A 21,450-nucleotide genomic window follows, 5' to 3' on the forward strand; every position below is an offset into this window, starting at 1 on the left:
GACTAACTTATGGGACGTAATACATATATATATATATATATATATATGCATGTGTGAAGTATTGGAGATTACCTTAATTGTTTTATAAGATAAAAAATAGCACAGTAAATGATCGGTAAAAAAAAAAATTATAATAGTTGATCGTAATTTTTTTTTTTTTTTATTAATTTATTTATATATTTGTACCATTAAAATAATAAATAAAATAAAGATCAAATCTTGAGAGCATCGTTGCTGATCAGTGCATTGTTACGGTGTAACAATAGTAATGTTTCATTCATATTTTATTACACAACATTAGTTATCTATTTTTTCAAATCAATATTGTCATATATTCTTTAAAATTAATAAGGCTTGTTCATAAAAAGTAAAATGTAAAGCTGTCGTCAATGCAGCTTTTAATTGACTTGGTAATAAACCTTTAAACAAACCTTTTACACCCTCATCTTTTATCGTTACTCTTAAACAATCTATCAAACCTTTGCATTTAAAAAATCTACCAAATTCTTTTCTACCATATTCAAAACCTTGTATTTGCAGTCTTTTTCGTGCTAAATCCATTGGATATACAACGGTTTTTGCCATTAAACCAGCTATACTACCAGATATCATAGAATTGTAAAAGTTCGTTTCAGTTTCTTTAAAATACTTTTTATAGATATCTACAAGATATTTATAAAATAAAAATTGTAAACCAGTATGTGGAGCAATTTGTAATAAAGTTGGTGATATTCCAGAAAAAAAGACCTTTGGTGATTCTTTATGCAGAATGGTACTGTGAATAAAACATAAACACATGTTAAATTAAAACAAATAGATTACGTATATAATTTGTTTTAATTACATTAAAATGTAATTAAATATGTTTTAATAAACTCACCTACATGAGTGTAATATACCTTTATATACTTTGCAATTGTAAGATTGAGCTATTAATCTTGTTCTAATAGTATCAAAAGGGAAAGATACAATGGTAGCGATACTTCCAGCACTTGCACCAGCCACAAAATTTGTCAAATATTTCCTTTCATTTAAATATGAGTATTTATCAGAAAATTCCATAATTACATTGTAAGAATAAAACTGTAATGACATCAATTTTTTCTTTCAATTATAATTTCTAGTTATATTTAACATTATATTTTACCTGTCCTGTCCCATAAACTACAGATAATAATTGAGCAGGCATATGTCCCTTCCATAATGCAAATATTCCTTCTTCTTTTAATATCAACCAAAATGCTTGGAAAATAGATTGATATTTACTAGCATGATGTTGCCCTATAGGTTCTACTTGCAACTATAAAAAAATATAAAATGTAAATAATTTAATGATTTTATGAGATAAAATATATATATATATATATACGCACGATATGAATATTTATATATTATCATAATATTATAATCTTTATATTACCTGAAATCTTATCTTTACAACATCCAAGGGCTGACAAGTGAAACGTGTAAGAAATCCACTAATAGCTCCCGCAATAGCATGATCTCTATTATTTTCTTTAGCCATTGAAAATGTAATCATTAAATGTTCGTTATATAATGGCCATGATTCTTAATTTAATTTCTTGTATTTATTAAAAATTAAAAAATAATATATTATCACTTCTCCATTTTAAAGAATAATACTTTTGTTAAATATTTTTAGACTACAATACTTACAGTTTATAAACATTACTGTAATTCCAGATAATAAAAATAAAAACGAGGATATTTTATTAATATATTATAGTATTTTCATATTTATTATCATCAATTAAATAAATGTATTTTCAATTAAAATTATTTCAAACTAATAGTACTTGTTTTTGTCATATGTATTATTCATATTCTCTTTTTCTTATGTGATCACAAAGACACATTCTGTATAACATAACCTAATTGTGGAACGCATCCACATTGATTGGCAATTCCATTGTTATACCGGTGGTCCCACTACGAACGAAATAGATACTGTAAAATCTTCGGTAAATAAGTAAAACGAGTTAGTTGATGTTTAACGTACTTATTTGATAATTAAATTATCTAAGATAAGTAGTGCAGTCTTTTTTATCAATGAAACTTCATCTGACATGTCTTACACTGAATTGGAACATGGTTATCAGGCAAGTAAATGTTAACATATATTTGCAATACAAATTTTTCAGTGAAATATATATCTTTTTAACATAAAATAAAATATTAATATAATGTTTTTTTCAATAACTCTTTTATAGGGTCTACGGAGTGCAAGCCGACCTATATTTTATGTAGGCGATATCAATTCTGTACAATCTAATCTTATTGGCCCTGTTGCATCTTCTATTTATCGATCATCAAAAAGAGTAAGCAATAATTATTATGATATACTAAATTTTAATATTCACTTAGATAATCTCACTTAATAAAAATGATGTGGTTATTGTGAAAAAATGTGGTTATTTTAATCACTACTATAGTAGAATTTTGTTTTTTATTGTTGCGCATGTAATAGATAAATTTGTTTATTATTTGCATTTCATGTTTTTTTTATATGTCACAGTGTTTTTAGTCTTTTAGTATTATATTTATTTGTTTAAAGATTATAAATTAAAATATCTTAATATCAAATGAATAAATAAATAAATATTATATTTGTTATTATTGAGGATTAAAATAAGTATACAATATGAAAATATAAGATAAAAATATATAAACAGCCATCTTAGATTGGTATTAAATTATTAAAAATATATTTTATGCATTCAGTTTTTTCAGTATATAGGTATTAAAAAGAATAAAACTTATATAATGCTAATTTGTAAATTAATTTATGTAAAAATATATTTATACTTACAAAGAGTAAAAACATGAGATAATTTAATAATGTAATCTCCATATTTATATGTAACACTTATAACAAACATTATATAAAAATATATTTTTTTTAATGTATGTAGATCTTTTTATTATTTATTGCTTGTTACACAGCGAAAATTCACAACATAATGAACAGTGTTCACTTAGGGAGTGTCCAATCATCCAAAAATAGAATACCCACTACTCACTTTGTATTTTTGGTTATTTTATGCATAGCATGTTCATGCGTGGTTTTAGTTGAAGTCTTTACATTTTTTCATTATAGTGCTATATAAAAAAGTATTCATTGAAAAAAATTTCCATAGTGTATTCCATAGTGTTATTATTATCAAGATATCAAATTTTACTAATGGAAAACTGCTATACAGTACAAATATCATATATATATTTATCAAATAATAGTAACATAGAAACTAAATGAATTGATTTTACAATTATATTATCAATATTTTTTGAGCAATATCATCTATTTTTTTATTTCTATCAGGTATTTTTATATTAAATCTCTAATTAACTTATTATCTATGCATGCACTAACTTTAATATTAAACATTGTAATAAAACAACAGATTTAAATTTATAAACAAATTGGAATTACATATTTTTTTACAGTAAATCTATATGAATTGATGTATGATCTATAATATGTATGAATAACTGTATATTCAACTTTATTCTTACAATGGAAACTATAAATCCTTCTATGTCTATCGTTTCAACTTCTGAAGTATTTCCTGAAGTATACATTATTGATAATGAAGCAGAACCATATTGGCTAATAATGATGGTAGAGTTTTTTATTTCGATTATAATTTAAATTTGCATTATTTATAACATGTATTTGCTCTTGTAATTGTTAAATGCGTGATGTCTACTAATATATGTTATGTATTATAAAAAGAATGTAACATATTTAATTCATTTGATTTGCTTGTAGAATTATATGTTATTAGTTTCAAAAAGTCAAAATTTTATATATATATATATATATATATATATATATATATATATATAACATTAACTTTGTCTATCTCAATACAGTAAAGCATACATATATATAAATCATAATTCGTGTAACTTTATTTTTCTGTTATATACTAAATTAATTATAATACACAGTTTTTAAGAGTGGCATGTTAAAATACGTATCTCATTTTATTTTTTCTGTTATCAGTGTGTATTATGTACTTTTGAATTAATAACCAAGGTTTATGATATTTGTATAGTTAGCAAAGATAGATAAAGCCTTTATCATATTTACTTATTTGAAGAATATTCATGTATCAATGTAGTTAAAGTTTTCCTACTAAGACAGTTATTTTAAAGCATTTGTATACATATCCCGGCACTTGTAAAAGATCAGAAATTATTTAATATATTAAATGTCTGTTAGAAACATTCAATCTATAAAAATATTATATCGATGTTATCATTTCTATAAAGAGATATCTCTTACCGAAAAATATTATCTAATTACTTATAAGAGAAGTATAGATAAGCTTCATAAGTAAACTAGATATAAAATGACTATTTAATCTTCATTAGCTTATAATGATTATAAACTTTAAAATGAAATTAAACAGATCTATGAGTTTAGTAATGCAGAGATTTGATGACTGCAATATTTCAACGGTATGTTCATTTCATGAATTGTGAATAACACATAATGAAATTTCCAGAACTTTTAATCTATATGTGTGTAATGCAACACAAATAAATTCATAATCATAAGTAATACATAAATATAATTTTTTCCAAGATTTATGTTTCTAATATACTTGATATCTATTATCATTTGACTTCTTTTTCTTTCGTTGGTACTTGTGCTTCTTTCATTTATTAAACAATAGAAGAAATGAGTTACATATCTTCATCTCATTAAAAAATATTATTAGTATACTTTTCATAAAGCATCTGCCATATGTACTCAACTGTATAATTACAAATTGTATCTGCTATCATTTTACATAATAATTCATTCTGTTGTATTTTACACACCATTACCATCTAATGATAAATAGAACTATAGTAATAGTAAGAGTGTTATTAGCTGAATCATGGATTAGTACTACATTGATCGTGTACGATCTACCGTCTACTTCTCGACAATCGTAATAATATCGAAGTGTTCGAATGTTTTAATTATAACATGGTTATATTTACAATCATGTCTATTAAAAAAAATTTATGGAATGCTTTTAATACAACTTTTAAAGTTACATTAAAATGAAGTAATATTTAACTTATAAAGATTATATTAAATTAATAGATAAAACAAGGAAAATTTTTTTTTGATTAAATTAAGTTTAAAAATAACTGTTTTTAATGACATATATAAAATAGAAACTTAAATATAACACTAAAGATTGATAAAATAAAATCATTAAAAGAAATAAGATAATAATAATAAATAGATAAAGGTATAAAGTAAATACAAAAACTTTCTTCAATTCTCAGAAGAATGAAGTCATATGATAGTGATCTGTTCTAACTATACATATAGTGAGTGAGTAAATAACCAAGTAAACTATCTTTTATTATCAATTTAATATTTGTTAAAACGTGGAAACTATTTACTTTTGAAACTATTATAAATAAATATTGTTTTATGATTTAATACTTATTATATATAGTTTTTTTTATTTTTGGCTAATATACAAAACATTCCAATACACGTCAATTTCAATCTACCTATGTGTATCAAATTTATTATAACTTATTTTAAGTGTGTGTTACAAATATATAAAAAAGTTTTTTAACAACGCAAGAATTGTTGAATAGTATCCAAACATTTCAAGAAATAAAATTTTTATTCTTGGAAAAAAATACTATATTTGAAAATTATCTGTGGATTGGTGAAAAAGCTTTTCTGAATAAAAAATAATGGAATGGACGTGGCTAAAGGATTGGTGGCGTTTAAAAAAATGGCGTTATTACAACCATGGAATAGACGCCGAATCAATATCAGGCATTCAAGATGTTACTGATTTGGATAATTGCTGTTACTGCGATGAATGTTTTGTAGGTTGCAAATATGCAATTTAATAATGAGATTCTGCTTATTTCAATCACATATCAATGCATTATACTAATTTTAAGATGTACATGTTCCTATAAATAAGACCATTTTTAAACAAAACTACTATATTATTAATATATAATATTATTAATATATAATATATTATTGTTTGATTTTAATGGTATTCTTATTTATATTTACTTTTTTACTTTTAAATGAAAAAATAGAAGATATGTATATATATATATATATATATATATATATATATATCTTTATATATATACATATATATACACATTATAAAATATACTTGATATAGCTTATAGTAATACTTATTTTGTTTAGTAACCTTCTATGTCCTTCAGTTCAATATATTTCTATTTTGTTCTTAAAATATGTTTTATGTATAAATTATCAATACTTACGTGATTTAATCAGATTAATATTTTAACATATACTAAAATATAAATCATTAGATTATAGTAATATCGCATGTTTTAATCATTGCACATGCACATGAAAGTTTGAAAGGAAAGCAGATAGTGTTCTGTGACAGACATATGTTTTCCTTTTTATGTAGGCAATAACACATGTGATCAACCTGTAAATTTCTTATGTAATTAAGTGGAAAAGAATAATCAAAATAAATAATAGAATGAGTAATAGTCCACGATATGATGAAACTAGCCTCGATCAAAATACTGGTGACGAACCCAGCTTTTTGACCTGTCTAAAGGCGTACTGGGTGAGCACTGTTTAAGACAATCTTTATAGAAAATTTATTTCAGTAGCATTGGCAGATAATAAACAAGCTTGTAGTACAGTTAGCAATGTATTAATATTTATATTAATGTATAGATATTATGTTTTTAAATATATTTATATAATAGAACCATTCTCTGTTTATAAAGCTATGCTGAAATGTTATTAAATAACGTTGCTTGCTTTTCACACAACATGCACATACATATATCCATATACATATATTTACGTATTTTTTTATTTTTTAATTTACAATTAAGTATTTTTTCTATATATATATTAAAATATCCTAAATATTTATTTTTATGTTATAGGCCGAACTGTCAGAAGGGTGTGGTAATGATGATGCGTGTATGGGAGGTACTGATCTTGAAGGAGAAGGGAAACAAGTTCTGGTTGGCATATGTGCAATGGCTAAAAAATCTCAGAGTAAACCGATGAAAGAAATTTTAACACGACTTGAAGAGTTTGAATATATTAAGATTGTTGTATTTCCAGAAGAAGTTATTTTAAAAGTAATATTTTTTAATTTACATATTTTTCAAGACATATCTTCATAAATATAAGTGAAATCATATGTTTCTTATTTCATAGGAATCAGTAGAAGATTGGCCTATAGTTGATTGTTTAATAAGTTTTCATAGCAAAGGATTTCCTCTTGATAAAGCTATTAATTATGCAGATCTTCGAAATCCTTTCATAATTAATAATCTTCCAATGCAATATGACATTCAAGTAAGTAAATATATATGTTTATAAAATCTCTTATCTTCAAATAAAATTCTATTATATAAACTTAATATAAAAAATAAAATTATTTGATAAAGAATAATAATAAACATATGTATTCTATTTCTCTTAAAAAATCTTTTAATAGAATTTATATTATTTAGGATCGTAGAAGAGTCTATGCTATACTGGAAAGTGAGGGTATAGAAATTCCACGGTATGCTGTATTAGATAGAGATTCTGCTGATCCGAAACGTGAGTAACATTTTACCTAGTGCTTATATTTTACTTTTACATGCTTTAAATTTATTTTTTCTTTTTAAGTTGTTACCATTGTTGTTTTATCCTATTTTATACTATTATGCATTATTAATATTATTTATATTGTATTTATATGTAAATATACAGTTTTTGACATGCAAAAAACAAAGAACCCTTTCCAGATCACGAGTTAGTTGAATCCGAGGATCATGTTGAGGTCAATGGAGTTATTTTTAACAAACCTTTCGTGGAGAAGCCTGTATCAGCTGAAGATCATAACATTTATATTTATTATCCAACATCTGCTGGTGGAGGTAGTCAAAGATTATTTAGAAAAGTACGTATATATATATATATATATATAATTCAACAATCTTGATGTAATTTAATTTATAATACATATTAATAATTCATAAATATTTTATATATATTTAATATAGATAGGAAGCCGTAGTAGTGTGTACTCTCCAGAATCTCGAGTTCGGAAAACAGGCTCTTATATTTATGAAGATTTTATGCCCACTGATGGTACAGATGTAAAAGTATATACTGTTGGACCTGATTATGCACATGCAGAAGCTAGAAAAAGTCCAGCATTAGATGGTAAAGTTGAAAGAGATTCAGAAGGCAAAGAAATTCGTTATCCTGTTATATTGAGTAATGCTGAGAAATTAATAAGTAGAAAAGTTTGCTTGGCCTTTAAACAAACAGTTTGTGGTTTTGATTTATTAAGGTATTTATACGAATAAATATTTTATCATATAAATATTTTTTCATTATTTTTTTTTTTTTTATAATAATAATTGTAATATTTATAGAGCAAATGGACAGTCATTTGTTTGTGATGTTAATGGATTTAGTTTTGTAAAAAATTCCAATAAATATTATGATGATTGTGCAAAGATATTGGGAAATATGATATTAAGAGAATTAGCACCAACTTTACATATTCCATGGAGTGTACCATTTCAGTTAGATGATCCACCTATAGTACCAACTACATTTGGCAAAATGTACATTCTATTTTTAATTATATTTATGGACAATAAATATATAGACGTATAATAAATATTTAATTTTTTAGGATGGAATTACGTTGCGTTGTGGCAGTCATAAGGCATGGTGATAGAACACCAAAGCAAAAAATGAAAGTAGAAGTTCGTCATCCTAAGTAAGTATATCATAATATTATCACTAACATTGTATCAATAGTATCAATAAACAAATAAATTTGACAGATTTTTCGAGATATTTGCAAAGTATGATGGTTACAAACATGGTCATGTAAAATTGAAACGACCAAAACAATTACAAGAAATATTGGATACTGCACGTAGTTTGTTAGCAGAAATACAGCATCGTGCAGCAGGTCCTGAATTAGAAGAGAAGCAAGGAAAATTAGAACAATTAAAAAGTGTACTAGAAATGTAAGTAATAGTATAAATTTTTCTTTTTTTTCTATTCAAAGAATTTTGATTCTATAATCATTATTTGAAATTATAATTTATAATATAATGTTTATGTAGGTATGGTCATTTCTCTGGCATAAATCGTAAAGTACAAATGAAGTATCAACCACGTGGAAGACCAAGGGGAAGTTCTTCCGACGATGGTAACAATCATAGTATGCTTCTTTTATTCATTATGTCACTTAGGTAGAAATATTATACGTTTTTATATCTCTTCTACATAAGTCCGTGATTATGAAAGTGGTATAGATAATCAAAACAATTTTAAGAATAATATATAAGAGAGAGAGAGAGAGAGAAAGAGACAAAATATCATAATCACTAGCTCAAATATTATTAACAAAGTGATATATAAACATTGAAATAATTTTATGTATTGTAGTACAAATAGTTCGTATTTAAGTTCTTTGATATCGTCTTATATAATCAATAGAACATCAATATTACTTTATAAATTTCTTTTTTTTTATATATTAGATCGACTAGGAGAACCATCTCTTGTTCTAATACTTAAATGGGGCGGTGAATTAACACCAGCTGGACGTATTCAAGCCGAAGAACTAGGAAGAATATTTCGCTGCATGTACCCTGGTGGTCAAGGTAGACACCTTAGTGGTTCGTATCGTATATTCATTTGCTCATCATATATGCTTATTTATTAAGTTGAATATATAATATCGAAAATATTATTTATGAATTTTTATTATTTTCCTGCACTTTAGCCATACATGCTCATATAAATATGGAATTACTGGATTGAAGCAAATGTTGAAAAAGTTTGTTGTGTGTACATAGTTATATTATTTAACTTTTTTACATGAACAGTAGTTATATTATACATCGATTTTTTTCTTTGTTTTTTTTTTTTTTTCTATATTCACCATTAATATCAATTCATAAAACATTATTAAATATATATGTATATAAAATATTATATATTAATTACTATAACTCTAATGCCTTCATTATTAATTATGAGAGATAATATTTTTCTATGATACAAATATTGATTCATAGATAATTTTGAATATTATTTCAGAGGAAGACACAGAGATGTTACCAAATCACGGTAACTTTTTATTCTGTACCCATGCTTGTTTGTAGTTGTATGTAGATATTACATATAATTGTTATGCTTAGAAATAGCTTCCCGCAAAATCAATGCCACCAATAGAATATTCTTATAAAGAATATGTTTTTAATTTTTTTATAATAAAATATTTATACAATAAGATAAATATTATTATTACGTGGCATTGTTTTCAGCATTATGTGTTTTAATAATGGAAGTATATAACTATGCTAAATGCTTTTCTTTCATAACACAGAGTATTTGGTTTTTATTCACATATGGTCATCTAAATTACGTGTACCATTCTTATGTAATTAATTATTTTATAATAATATTTTAAAATCGACATACTTCAAAATTTGTTATTAGAACTAGTTACATACAATTTTTTTTTAACATAATGGTTCGTGTATGATTTAACTACATAACTCATGTTTTTATCAAACTATAGTATATTTCAGTAATAAAATAAAAAATATGATCATTGTCTATGAATATGATTATTAAAAAAAGAAAAAAATATATATATATATATGTACAACAATTTTATTGAAAGCATGATCATTAATGAATCAATTATGTTTTATATAGGTGAATATGCTGGAGCTCAAGGATTAGGTTTACTTCGTCTTCATTCTACATTTCGTCATGATTTAAAAATATATGCTAGTGATGAAGGAAGAGTTCAGATGACTGCAGCTGCTTTTGCAAAGGGATTACTTGCATTAGAGGGTGAACTTACGCCAATTTTAGTGCAAATGGTTAAAAGTGCAAACACAAATGGACTGCTTGATAACGATTGTGATAGTAGCAAATATCAAAATATGTAAGTTCATAATATTATCATTTATATAATATACACATACTAATAAATAAAATATATTTTGCAGGGTTAAAACTCGTTTACACGAATTATTACAACAAGACAGAGAATTCACTCGTGAGGATCGAGAACAAATTAATCCAGGAAATGCATTAAGTATTAATGCAGCCATGGATTTTGTTAAAAATCCTGTTAAATGTTGTCAACATGTTCATGCACTGATTCAAAAACTTATGGATATTGTACGCATAAAAAAGGATGATCCGAAGACAAAAGGTACATGCACTTTCATTTTTTTTATAAATATTGCTTGCAAGATAAATAATTTTTATTATTTCAGATGCAATACTTTATCATGGAGAAACGTGGGAATTAATGGGACGTCGTTGGGGAAAAATAGAAAAAGACTTTTGTACAAAAAACAAAAGATTTGATATATCCAAAATTCCAGATATTTACGATTGTATTAAATATGACTTACAGCATAATAATCATACCTTACAATTTGATCATGCAGAAGAATTATATATTTATGCGAAATATCTTGCAGATATTGTTATACCTCAGGTAACTATTCAAAAATATATATATTATTTTAATTATATATTACTATTATAAATATATATTGAATCATTTTTTTTTCTTTTTTTTTTTTTTTTTTTGTAATAGGAATATGGATTAACTGTACAAGAAAAGCTTACAATAGGTCAAGGTATTTGTACGCCTCTTTTAAAAAAAATAAGAGCTGATTTACAGAGAAATATTGAGGAGTCAGGAGAAGAAACAGTTAATAGATTAAATCCAAGGTATATGAAAGAATATATATATATATATATATATATATAAAATTTTGATAAAAATTATTATATAACTTTGATTAAGTTTTCTATAATAATTTCTACTGTTTATAGATATTCCCATGGTGTTTCAAGTCCTGGTCGACACGTACGTACGAGACTATATTTTACAAGCGAAAGTCACGTACACTCTTTGCTTACCGTCTTGCGTTATGGTGGCTTGCTTGATGTAAGTGATACGTATGCATGCTTAAATAATAAGTTTGTGTATATGTATATTTCACTGTTAAATTAACATCCATTACATATTTATATATATATACATATAAAATTTTTTAAATAATATTAATAAAAAAAATAAAATGTTTTCTATTTCCTATAATAATAGGTAGTAAAAGATGAACAATGGAGAAGAGCCATGGAGTATGTCAGCATGGTTTCTGAATTAAATTACATGTCACAAATTGTAGTTATGTTGTATGAAGATCCAACCAAAGATCCTAGTTCAGAAGAACGATTTCACGTTGAACTACATTTCAGTCCTGGTGTTAATTGTTGTGTTCAGAAAAATTTACCACCTGGACCAGGGTTTAGACCACATTCTCGCAATGAGAGTAGTCATAACATGGTAAATGGCATTGCTTTTTTTCTTTTCTCTCTCTCTCTCTCTCTCTCTCTCTATCTATCTATCTATCTTTTTTTTTTAATATCATCAAAAAAGTATCAATATAATTTCGTATCTTTTCTGCTTTAATTTAAGGGAGAAAGTGGTGGCTCTGGACAGGATAGTGTATCACAATGCAGTACACGCATAGAAGAGGAAGACACTGAATTAAGCATTCTAGAGGATGAAATAATAAATCCACAAATACAAACTGTATGTTATTTAATTCATGTATAGGATGTTCATAAGATCCTATTACTATAAGAATTAATTTATAAAAACTGTCAATTCGTGCTTTATTTTTCAAGACAATTTATACAACTATAGATATTTCATTGCAAATAAGTAATCATAAAATTTTTTTTTAATATTTGAAGGAAACTTCTCCTACTGTGGGAAATGATGTCGTAGATTCAACATTAGATAGCCCTACAACTAGTAGAGGTATCGATATGATGGACTTGGATCCTAATATGATGGATGAACCATATGATAGTGGATTTTTACAAAGTTCCGCACCTATTCCGATTAGGCATGTAATGCGTATTATCAAGTTGGTTTTCTTCTGTTTTTTTTTTTTCTAATTTATATATACATAAATGATTATCCTTGAAAATGTTCATCATTGTTTTTAATTGAAATAACGATTGTTCTTTTAAAGTTCAAGAACAGTCGCTGGCCATGAAGCCGCAAGACTTGGTAGTCAATTAGCAGCTAGTCAAAGACAGAGACGTGAAAGAGAAGCAAGTGTTATGGTGGAACCACGTGCTCGAAGTTATGATCATCAACATCAAGAAAAGGCCGAAAAGGGTAAGCTTTTTTAATATAATGCTTGCAGTATAATTTGTTTTATAACATTGGATATTCACGATCAATTTTTATAAATTTTTTTCTACCGATATTTGAATAATCAATTTTTCATTCATATCACAATAATAGTGCGATGCTCTTTTAATGGTAAAAAAATTTAACGAATTTGTGATATATAACTACTGCATGAATATTAATTGTTACACATTTTTCATGTTTTTGCACATCACAAATTTTGTGTGTACTCATGTTGTCTATATTTAAAATCAATTAGAGAAAATTTCTTGTAAATTATGTATTTTTAATAATATGATATATATATATATATATATATATATATATATATATATATATTATAAATATTATATATAGATATTTTAAAATTCAAATCATACAATTGTCTCTATAATTATTACAATTAAATAGATTTTATTATAATAGTTCATTATAATGATCAAGACATTAAAAAAATATTATATAAAGTATCAATAAAATTAACAATTTTTTTACAATATTGATTTTATATATGCTACATAATCAATAATCAATTTCTATAATAATAATAATAGATAGTATATCGTACGCGTAAATTATAGATTAGATATATACATATTAGGCAGAGATGATTTATTTCTATTCTTAACGATATAAAACGAATATTTGAGAAGAAAAAATATCAGGAATTATTCGAAACGAATTTAAATAAAATAGGTTTATTTTTAATTATTTTTTTGGATTATATAACATTTTTTGACATTGATGTGACAATGTCTTGTGTGTTCCTATGTCTTATTTTGTAGCTGCGGACAAGCTGCAGTATCAGAGCTTGGACGCGGTCAACAAAGAAGGTATGTCATTTTACCTTCCTCTCGTTATCTTCGTAAATCATTGTGTATAGTACTAGTATAGTCATTACAACAACATTTAATGAACAACAATTTCATTTTCTATCAATATATGTTGTATATAAGAATGGACCATTAGAAATAAAACACTTTAATATTTAATTTACATTTGAGTATGGAAAATAAAATGAATGAAATTTATATAATTGTTATTTTTTTTTTTTTCATATTCAAATATAATTTAAATATTAAAGTGTATTATTTTTAATGATCTATCTTAATATATTATATTCTTTCTGTGAATTATGTATTATTTTGTTTATAATTATATAGATCATATGCCATACAGACAATAGATTTAAGAATAGAAAAGAATCTTCTGCTAGACATTATTAATTTTATGACAAATAATTTACTTTAAATAGAACATTCATAAGTTGTTCAAAAAAAAAAAAAAAAAAAAAAAAAAAAAAAAAAAAAAAAAAAAAAAAAAAAAAAAAAAAAAAAAAAAGAAAAAAAAAAGAAAAAAAAAAGAAAAAAAAAAAAAGAAAAAAAAAGTATGTCTGCACATACAGGTAGGTTTTGCAAACAATAGAATTAATTTTAAAATATCTCATGCAGTAGTCTTAACAAAAGGAAATTACATTAAACATCTTGTAGAAGGACTTTCTTTTATTTTTTATTACATACTTTGATTTTACATTTACTATGATATCATGTTTTTTTTTACATACTTACTATATATTACACATGCATACATTCACATTTTCCATTAGATTTATATTAAAATTTAACATATTATTTTTTACTTTCCATATATAGGAATAAGTACACGTATAAAAAAGAAATTATAAATTATTTTTAAGTTTTAAAATAACTATTTTTTTATTTATGTTATATATTTTATTTAGAAACATCTATATTTATTGTGTATATACATAAGATTTTGATTTTCAGTATGAGAACTTCTACATTATTAATTAGAGTACAACTATAGTATAACTCTTAATGTGTGGTATGGTGCTGTTCACTTATAAATTTTATCAGAATAAGTAGGCAGCAGTTCGAAATAACTCTTTGCTCAGTGATAGTTGTGCGCGTGGAAGCCAACTAATTCATTTAGGCAACTACTTGAACCATGCATGCATAGTGTGTTGTGGTTCATGTAGTTGTCTTCCTAATTCCTTTGTCCTAATTTCATAAATGATTCCTAAATTAATTTATAACTTTTATACCATATAATATTTATTCATGGTGCTTTATATTTACATAAAATACAGCTCTATTATATAAAATGAATAGACATCATCAGTACACGGCATGATATAATTTAATGAAAATAATTTAAAAAAAAAACGCTTATAATAAGAAGAAAATATTTTTCTTCTGTTTTTATTTTTCTTTTTTTTTTCTTTTTTTCTTTTTTTAATTTCTAATAATTTATAATAATTGCCATCATATTCTTATGCATAATCGTAATTGTTGCTTGTTACTGTCTTTGTTATTACTAATTATATTTTTGTTATCTTGTGTCTCCTTTTAATATCTCTTCTCAAACATAATTGCACTAACGTTTTGTTTATTAACAATTGTGTTTTTATTATTGGGTCAATTTATGTATCTTCTCGTAAATTAAAAAATTTATATAATTTATCAATCCTATATTTGATACGAATCATTATTTATTATAGTTTAAAAAAAAATTGTTTATAAAATAAATTAAATGGTAGTAGATATTATATTGATTATAACTATTGATTATAACTATTGATGTTTGGTTGGCTTGCTGGTTGCATGGTTATCGTATTTCTTATGTGTCATAATATTGACATGCATACATACTACACTTACTATTTTTTTTACTTTAATTTTGGCAGTGAATCTTCTGATAAAAGAAAAAGAAAAAGAAAAAAAAAAAGAAAAACAATATTTACGGCTGATTATGCTTATAAAGAAGATATCAAATAGTTTAATTATTTTTCAAATATCAAATATTTCAATTGTTTGACAAATATCAATAGTTCAATTATTTATAAACATAAAAAATATAAAATTTCAATATCTTTTATTAATTATCAATTTAAATATACATATATAAAGACTGCTGCCAACAGTAATGCTTATCTATCTTTCTTCTTTGGTGCTGGGTTTTTAATTGTCTATTTCTTTCTTTTTTCCCTCCTTTGTACCTTGTCCTAATGCAACATCATCATCTCTAATCTTGATAATAAAATTTAATGACTTCATATTAATATTATTTCATTTTCAATCATGCAAAAAATTTATATTAAAATAAAACTGTATAAAACAAAAACAAAAAAAAAAGAAAAAACAGAACATTCAAATTACTATAAAAACACTTTGAATGTGCCTGTGTACCTGGGACAGCCTATAGCTTTACCACACTCAGTTAGCTCACCAGAATTACCTATTCCTTGTGTTCAAACTTCCATCCCAATTTCACCTCCTTTGATAACCGTACATGATATTCCTTTAGCTTCGCCTATCAATTATAATTATAAAAAAAACACAAGTGCACCATCTCCACCGAAAGATCTATTAATGTCAGATCTTGATAGCTATCATCTTTCTTCTGTGAATCAGGAACAATTGAAAAACAAGAAAACACATGGAGGTTTCCATACAGAGATAATTCTACCTAATATTAAAGTGGATGGTGAGTCAAATGATTTTGATCCTATGTCAGAATCTCCGTCAATGGTTAATTCTTCTTCTTTATCACTCTCTTCTCATAATAATTTATGTCCCATAGGAACAACAATTTCGACTGTTAATGTTACAAATCCAGTTGAAAATACTAACGATTTTAAACGGTCACGATCTTTATCACCTTGCCCTACGAGATGTCTTTGTTATAATTGTAATGTCTCTGAGTTGATTTTACAGAGCAGAGATCTTCCACCTTTAGAACGTTCTAACTTTAGGACCTATTTTGTACGATCTCTTTCTCATAAATTCTTTAATTGTTCCTGTTATACGTTGGCTAATATATGGCAAAACTTATCGCCAAATCTATCACAATGTTCTTCTTGTTGTGACATAATTTCTTCGACCGATAGTCTCGCACAAAATCGTGGTCAGTTTCTAAATCCTTCGTGTTCTTTAGTCCATCTTGCATCTCACTCTAATCAGAAAATATATAAGAAGCATTATTTAATTCCCATTTCACCAGATAAACAAACGTCTAATTCGCAATCTCCTACTGAATCACCATCCAAGTGTAATTGTATTTTTTCACAAAGACACTATCTAAGAAGAGATAGTCATGGTACGGATTTATCAATGTTGAATGAAATTAAAAGAACACCAACAGAGGAATCTATTTCTTATGTATTGAGAAGATCAAACTCATGTCCAAACATAATAACAAGATTTAATTTAGAAGTTTTAGTATCTCATTCTGATCCTCATAATTACCTTGGCAACAATAGTTCTTCCATATCCCATTGTCCTCAGAATCGCAGGCGATATTCTTGTTCTGATACAAAAAAACAAAATGTCTCACAGCACTTGATAGACAATGGTATTCTGCATGGTCATGTTCACAGTAACAATAGTCACTACCATGAATCCTCTCATTGCAAATCAAATAACCATGAGCCTAAGTGTCCACGTGCACCATTTTCCCAACTCCAGCCTCAACGATCCTTCTCATCCCCAGACACACGACCTTCGATCATTCAACCTGACCCTACCTGCACAGCAAGGCGCCACCGTCACAGTATCTCCGGACAGATGAGTTATTTCAAGCTGCTGGGATATAACGTTAGCAAGAAATTGACGGGCTCAGCAAACAGTCTCTTCAGTACTGCAGTAATCAGTGGATCTTCCAGTGCTCCGAATCTTAAAGATATGATTCCATCACATGCTATGATTCCGCAACATGTTGCTGGTAAGTATATATATATATATATATATATATATATATATATATATATATATGTATATATATATATATATATACATACTAAGTATATATATAATTTTAAGAACAATTTTATTTAATAGTATTACTATGTGCTCTAGAATGTATATTAAGTTTTTCCTACAGAATACAATAGGATAAGTACTTATTTATTAATTAATTTGATGTTGATCAAATGTTTTCTAATATTACTTAATATTTGAAAACTTATACTACATGTAATGAAAGATGTGATATAAAATATATAACGAAATATTTTCTTTTTTACTTTTAATAGCAATAGAAGGTTTTGGCGGCGTTCCTCCGATAAGACCATTGGAAACACTTCATAATGCATTGTCTTTGCGTCAATTGGATTCATTTCTTGAAATGATGACGAGTGCACCTTTGTTTCGAACTCCTGCTTCTTCACCTCCAAAATATCCATCACCTGGGGGCTCAGTCAATCCGAATCTTAATGTAGGAGGCATTAGTCGCGAGTACCAATCTTCTGACTTGGAAGCCGTCAGGTACTGTAAGAAATTAAATAATGTACCCTTGTGAGTATTGAATTTTTTTTATTTTTATTTAAGTTACTTCATATATATATATTATTTTATTGAATTATGTAATATTATATATCAATTATGTATTTAATCATGACGATGCATTTCTTATATTCTATAGTTATATACACATTTTATTACTTACATTGTTTTAACTATGTATTAATATATTATATATGTATAATATATATATATATATATATATATATATATATATATATATATATATAATTCTATTTTATTTTATTTAAATATGTATTTGTGCCACTACATATTTTTGTAATAGGTATATCACACCAACTCCAATTCAATACAAATCCTGTGGTGATGGAGATACCTGTGACATCAGAAATCAACCATCACCCACAAGTCCAAATAGTAAGTATATATTTTTATAATGTCAATCATAAAAGAATAATTATTTTTTATAACATTAACTTTAGGTACAGGATGGAGTAGCGAACCACAATCATTTCTATCTTCCGAACCATCATCCCCTGCACCAACATCAACAGGAGAGTGCAGTATGTCTATCAGTTTAATCAGTAACGATGGGTGAGTATGTGTAAATATTTATATTTAAAATATCGTAGATAAATTTTTTATCAGGATAGGATAAATAAATCTTAATGTTATATACATAGAGCACCATCGTACAGCGGAGCCCCAAAGTTTCCCACAACTCCGGGTCTTGATCTTGATTTCAATGATTTTTGTATGAATATAGATCAAGAGAATCACGAAGGTCGTGGTAGTGTTTCATATACAGATTATTATAGTAACGAAGACGGTCAAATCCGTAAAGGTCCATCTTATACGAGTACTACTCAAAAGACAGTTGTTTCATCGGATGATCTTCCTGTTGATACGGTTGATGACGACGAAGAACATACATTAACGTTGCGTCAAACCGAAGCACAGAAAAAGCAGGATGTTAAATTGTTATTCGAACAAGTAGAAAATCCTAATGCGACAAAATCAACTGTTGGTTATAAAAAAATAGGAAGGTAAATATTCTCTAATAAATTTTATATGCAGAATATTTTTTTTATTCACATACATATCTATTAATTTACGTGCTGTGATGCTAAACATCATATAACACTCGAAAATGTTCCATTTAATTAAGTTAGTTTTATGCGTCTAAAATTGTCCTAGAAAATTCATAAATGAAATAAAAATAATAAATATTTTATTGTTTATTTAGATTTCGCGTTGAGAGTATGGAAATATCAGACGACGATGTTAGAATTAAAGAGCCTAGCAGTGCATGTTCATCTACGGATAAGAATAAATTACTTACATTGCAAAAAATGGAAACTACTAATACAGAGAGAGGCCCAACTCACAGAAATAAAGAGACCAGGCATAAAAGAAAGAATTTTTCACGATCGCAAAGCGTGTCTACGCCAAAAACTTTTGTTGCTAAATCTGATACAAATTTCAGTTTTAAATCTGTCAAATCTAAAGAAAGCTCCTTCTCAGCAATGACGGATAAAGATTTGGAGAAATGGAAATTAAGCTCAACCAAGTCAGATCCTTCTACCTCATGTACAGAAACTCAAAAAGAACCGATCCTAACTATGGCTAGTAGTTTAACAGATAGCCCTAGTGTAACTATTGGATTTGACATACAGGATAAAAAGAACGAATAGTTCCTCTAATATCTGTATTCTATATATTTTATCAATAATTCTAGAAAATTTTAATAGGATAAAAGGAAACGGAGTAATAATTTTAACTCTATATTTTTCTGGATACTCTATATGTGTTTTATGTTATATGACTTTTAATAGATATCATTAAACGAATAGATATTATACTTTTATGAATATTATCTGATATATAAATAATATCTCCTGATTTTAAATTGATGAATGTTAAATAATACATGCAAAACATATGAGTACTTAATCCCACCTAATTGCACCAAAGTAAAAGTGAAAAATTATCGTATATAAAAAGAAATATATTATATATGTAATAATTTCTTGCGATAAAAATTTTTCATTTAAATTTTAAAACAATTCCGTAAGTATATGATTTATATCAGATATCAGTCTTGTTACATTTCGTTGCATTATATTGTTATTGTTTAGAATGGTAATTAATGTAAAAACAGTAAAAAAAGAAAAGAGAAAAGAATCTCTTAATGACTTAATCTCTTGATGACTTAAAAATACTTATCAAATATAACTTATATTAGTTCGTTATTATTTTCGTATAACTGCGTTTATGTATTTATAAATATTTATTTAGAATGTAAAAATCCTTGTGCGCTTAAATGTTTGCAGTAATATTTTTTCTTACATCTTGTTATTAATCTTCTTTTAAAACAAGATTTCCATAATAAATGAAATAAATATGAAACGATAGAGAGAGAGAGAGAGAGAGAGAGAAAAAAAAGAGAGAGAGAGATGTGAAATAAAATATTTTTGTTATAAATGTTTTAAACTTCTTATTGTAAAGTAAAGTGCAAGGATTAGATAGCATAAAAAAAAAATATATATATATATATATACATATATATATATATATATATATATAGGTATAGCCATATATATTTAAAACTGTGGAAATATGCAGATAATTGATTGCAGTCCAGTACTTAAGGCGTACAAGTAATATCTGTGATTAGATAGCATGGAATTGATTTCTCCTTACAGTAAATATTTAATTTATTATATGGATATTTCAGTTACTATTTTATCAATATATATAATCAATAGTTCACCATATGTAAACGGCCTTAACAAACAAATTTCTCTTCGTTAATAACAAATCTTAATTAACTAATTTATAATTAAAATTTTATTTTTTTTTAACACATTATGTCTATACTTATTAGTTTAATT

General features: G+C 25.7%; 2 protein-coding genes across 29 annotated transcripts; one reads left to right on the forward strand and one right to left on the reverse strand.

Annotated features, from left to right (window-relative positions):
* Positions 1-105: 105 nt before the first annotated feature.
* Positions 106-3,106, reverse strand: LOC124954191 (mitochondrial thiamine pyrophosphate carrier). 3 transcript variants are annotated; one of them, XM_047506734.1, is made up of 6 exons: positions 2,831-3,106; positions 1,678-1,950; positions 1,421-1,582; positions 1,148-1,300; positions 881-1,083; positions 106-775 (listed from the first exon to the last, which is right to left on the reverse strand). In XM_047506734.1, the coding sequence occupies exons 3-6, from the start codon at positions 1,538-1,540 to the stop codon at positions 328-330; spliced, it is 924 nt and encodes a 307-aa protein (XP_047362690.1). In that variant the 5' UTR covers positions 1,541-1,582; positions 1,678-1,950; positions 2,831-3,106; the 3' UTR covers positions 106-327. The 3 variants fall into 3 exon arrangements, with proteins under 3 accessions (XP_047362690.1, XP_047362689.1, XP_047362688.1); XM_047506733.1 differs by lacking the exon at positions 2,831-3,106 and adding an exon at positions 2,021-2,467; XM_047506732.1 differs by lacking the exon at positions 2,831-3,106 and having other exon boundaries at positions 1,678-2,467.
* Positions 1,868-21,116, forward strand: LOC124954187 (inositol hexakisphosphate and diphosphoinositol-pentakisphosphate kinase 2). 26 transcript variants are annotated; one of them, XM_047506720.1, is made up of 30 exons: positions 1,868-2,120; positions 2,232-2,339; positions 6,949-7,149; positions 7,229-7,369; positions 7,528-7,618; positions 7,795-7,961; positions 8,065-8,357; positions 8,443-8,637; positions 8,709-8,795; positions 8,863-9,051; positions 9,151-9,248; positions 9,571-9,708; positions 10,133-10,162; positions 10,757-10,991; positions 11,056-11,264; positions 11,329-11,555; positions 11,658-11,794; positions 11,900-12,014; positions 12,174-12,413; positions 12,546-12,662; positions 12,827-13,002; positions 13,111-13,259; positions 14,060-14,107; positions 16,431-16,781; positions 17,787-18,017; positions 18,328-18,589; positions 18,882-18,973; positions 19,039-19,150; positions 19,240-19,602; positions 19,803-21,116. In XM_047506720.1, exons 1-30 carry the CDS (start codon positions 2,088-2,090, stop codon positions 20,248-20,250), a joined length of 5,283 nt encoding a protein of 1,760 aa, XP_047362676.1. In that variant the 5' UTR covers positions 1,868-2,087; the 3' UTR covers positions 20,251-21,116. The 26 variants fall into 26 exon arrangements, with proteins under 26 accessions (XP_047362676.1, XP_047362679.1, XP_047362656.1 ...); XM_047506723.1 differs by having other exon boundaries at positions 17,829-18,017; XM_047506716.1 differs by lacking the exons at positions 1,868-2,120; positions 2,232-2,339 and adding exons at positions 3,110-3,340; positions 3,466-3,640; positions 6,453-6,617 and having other exon boundaries at positions 16,431-18,017.
* Positions 21,117-21,450: the final 334 nt, after the last annotated feature.

This window comes from Vespa velutina, chromosome 14 (assembly GCF_912470025.1).
Source record: "Vespa velutina chromosome 14, iVesVel2.1, whole genome shotgun sequence".
Taxonomy (NCBI): Eukaryota; Metazoa; Arthropoda; class Insecta; order Hymenoptera; family Vespidae; genus Vespa; species Vespa velutina.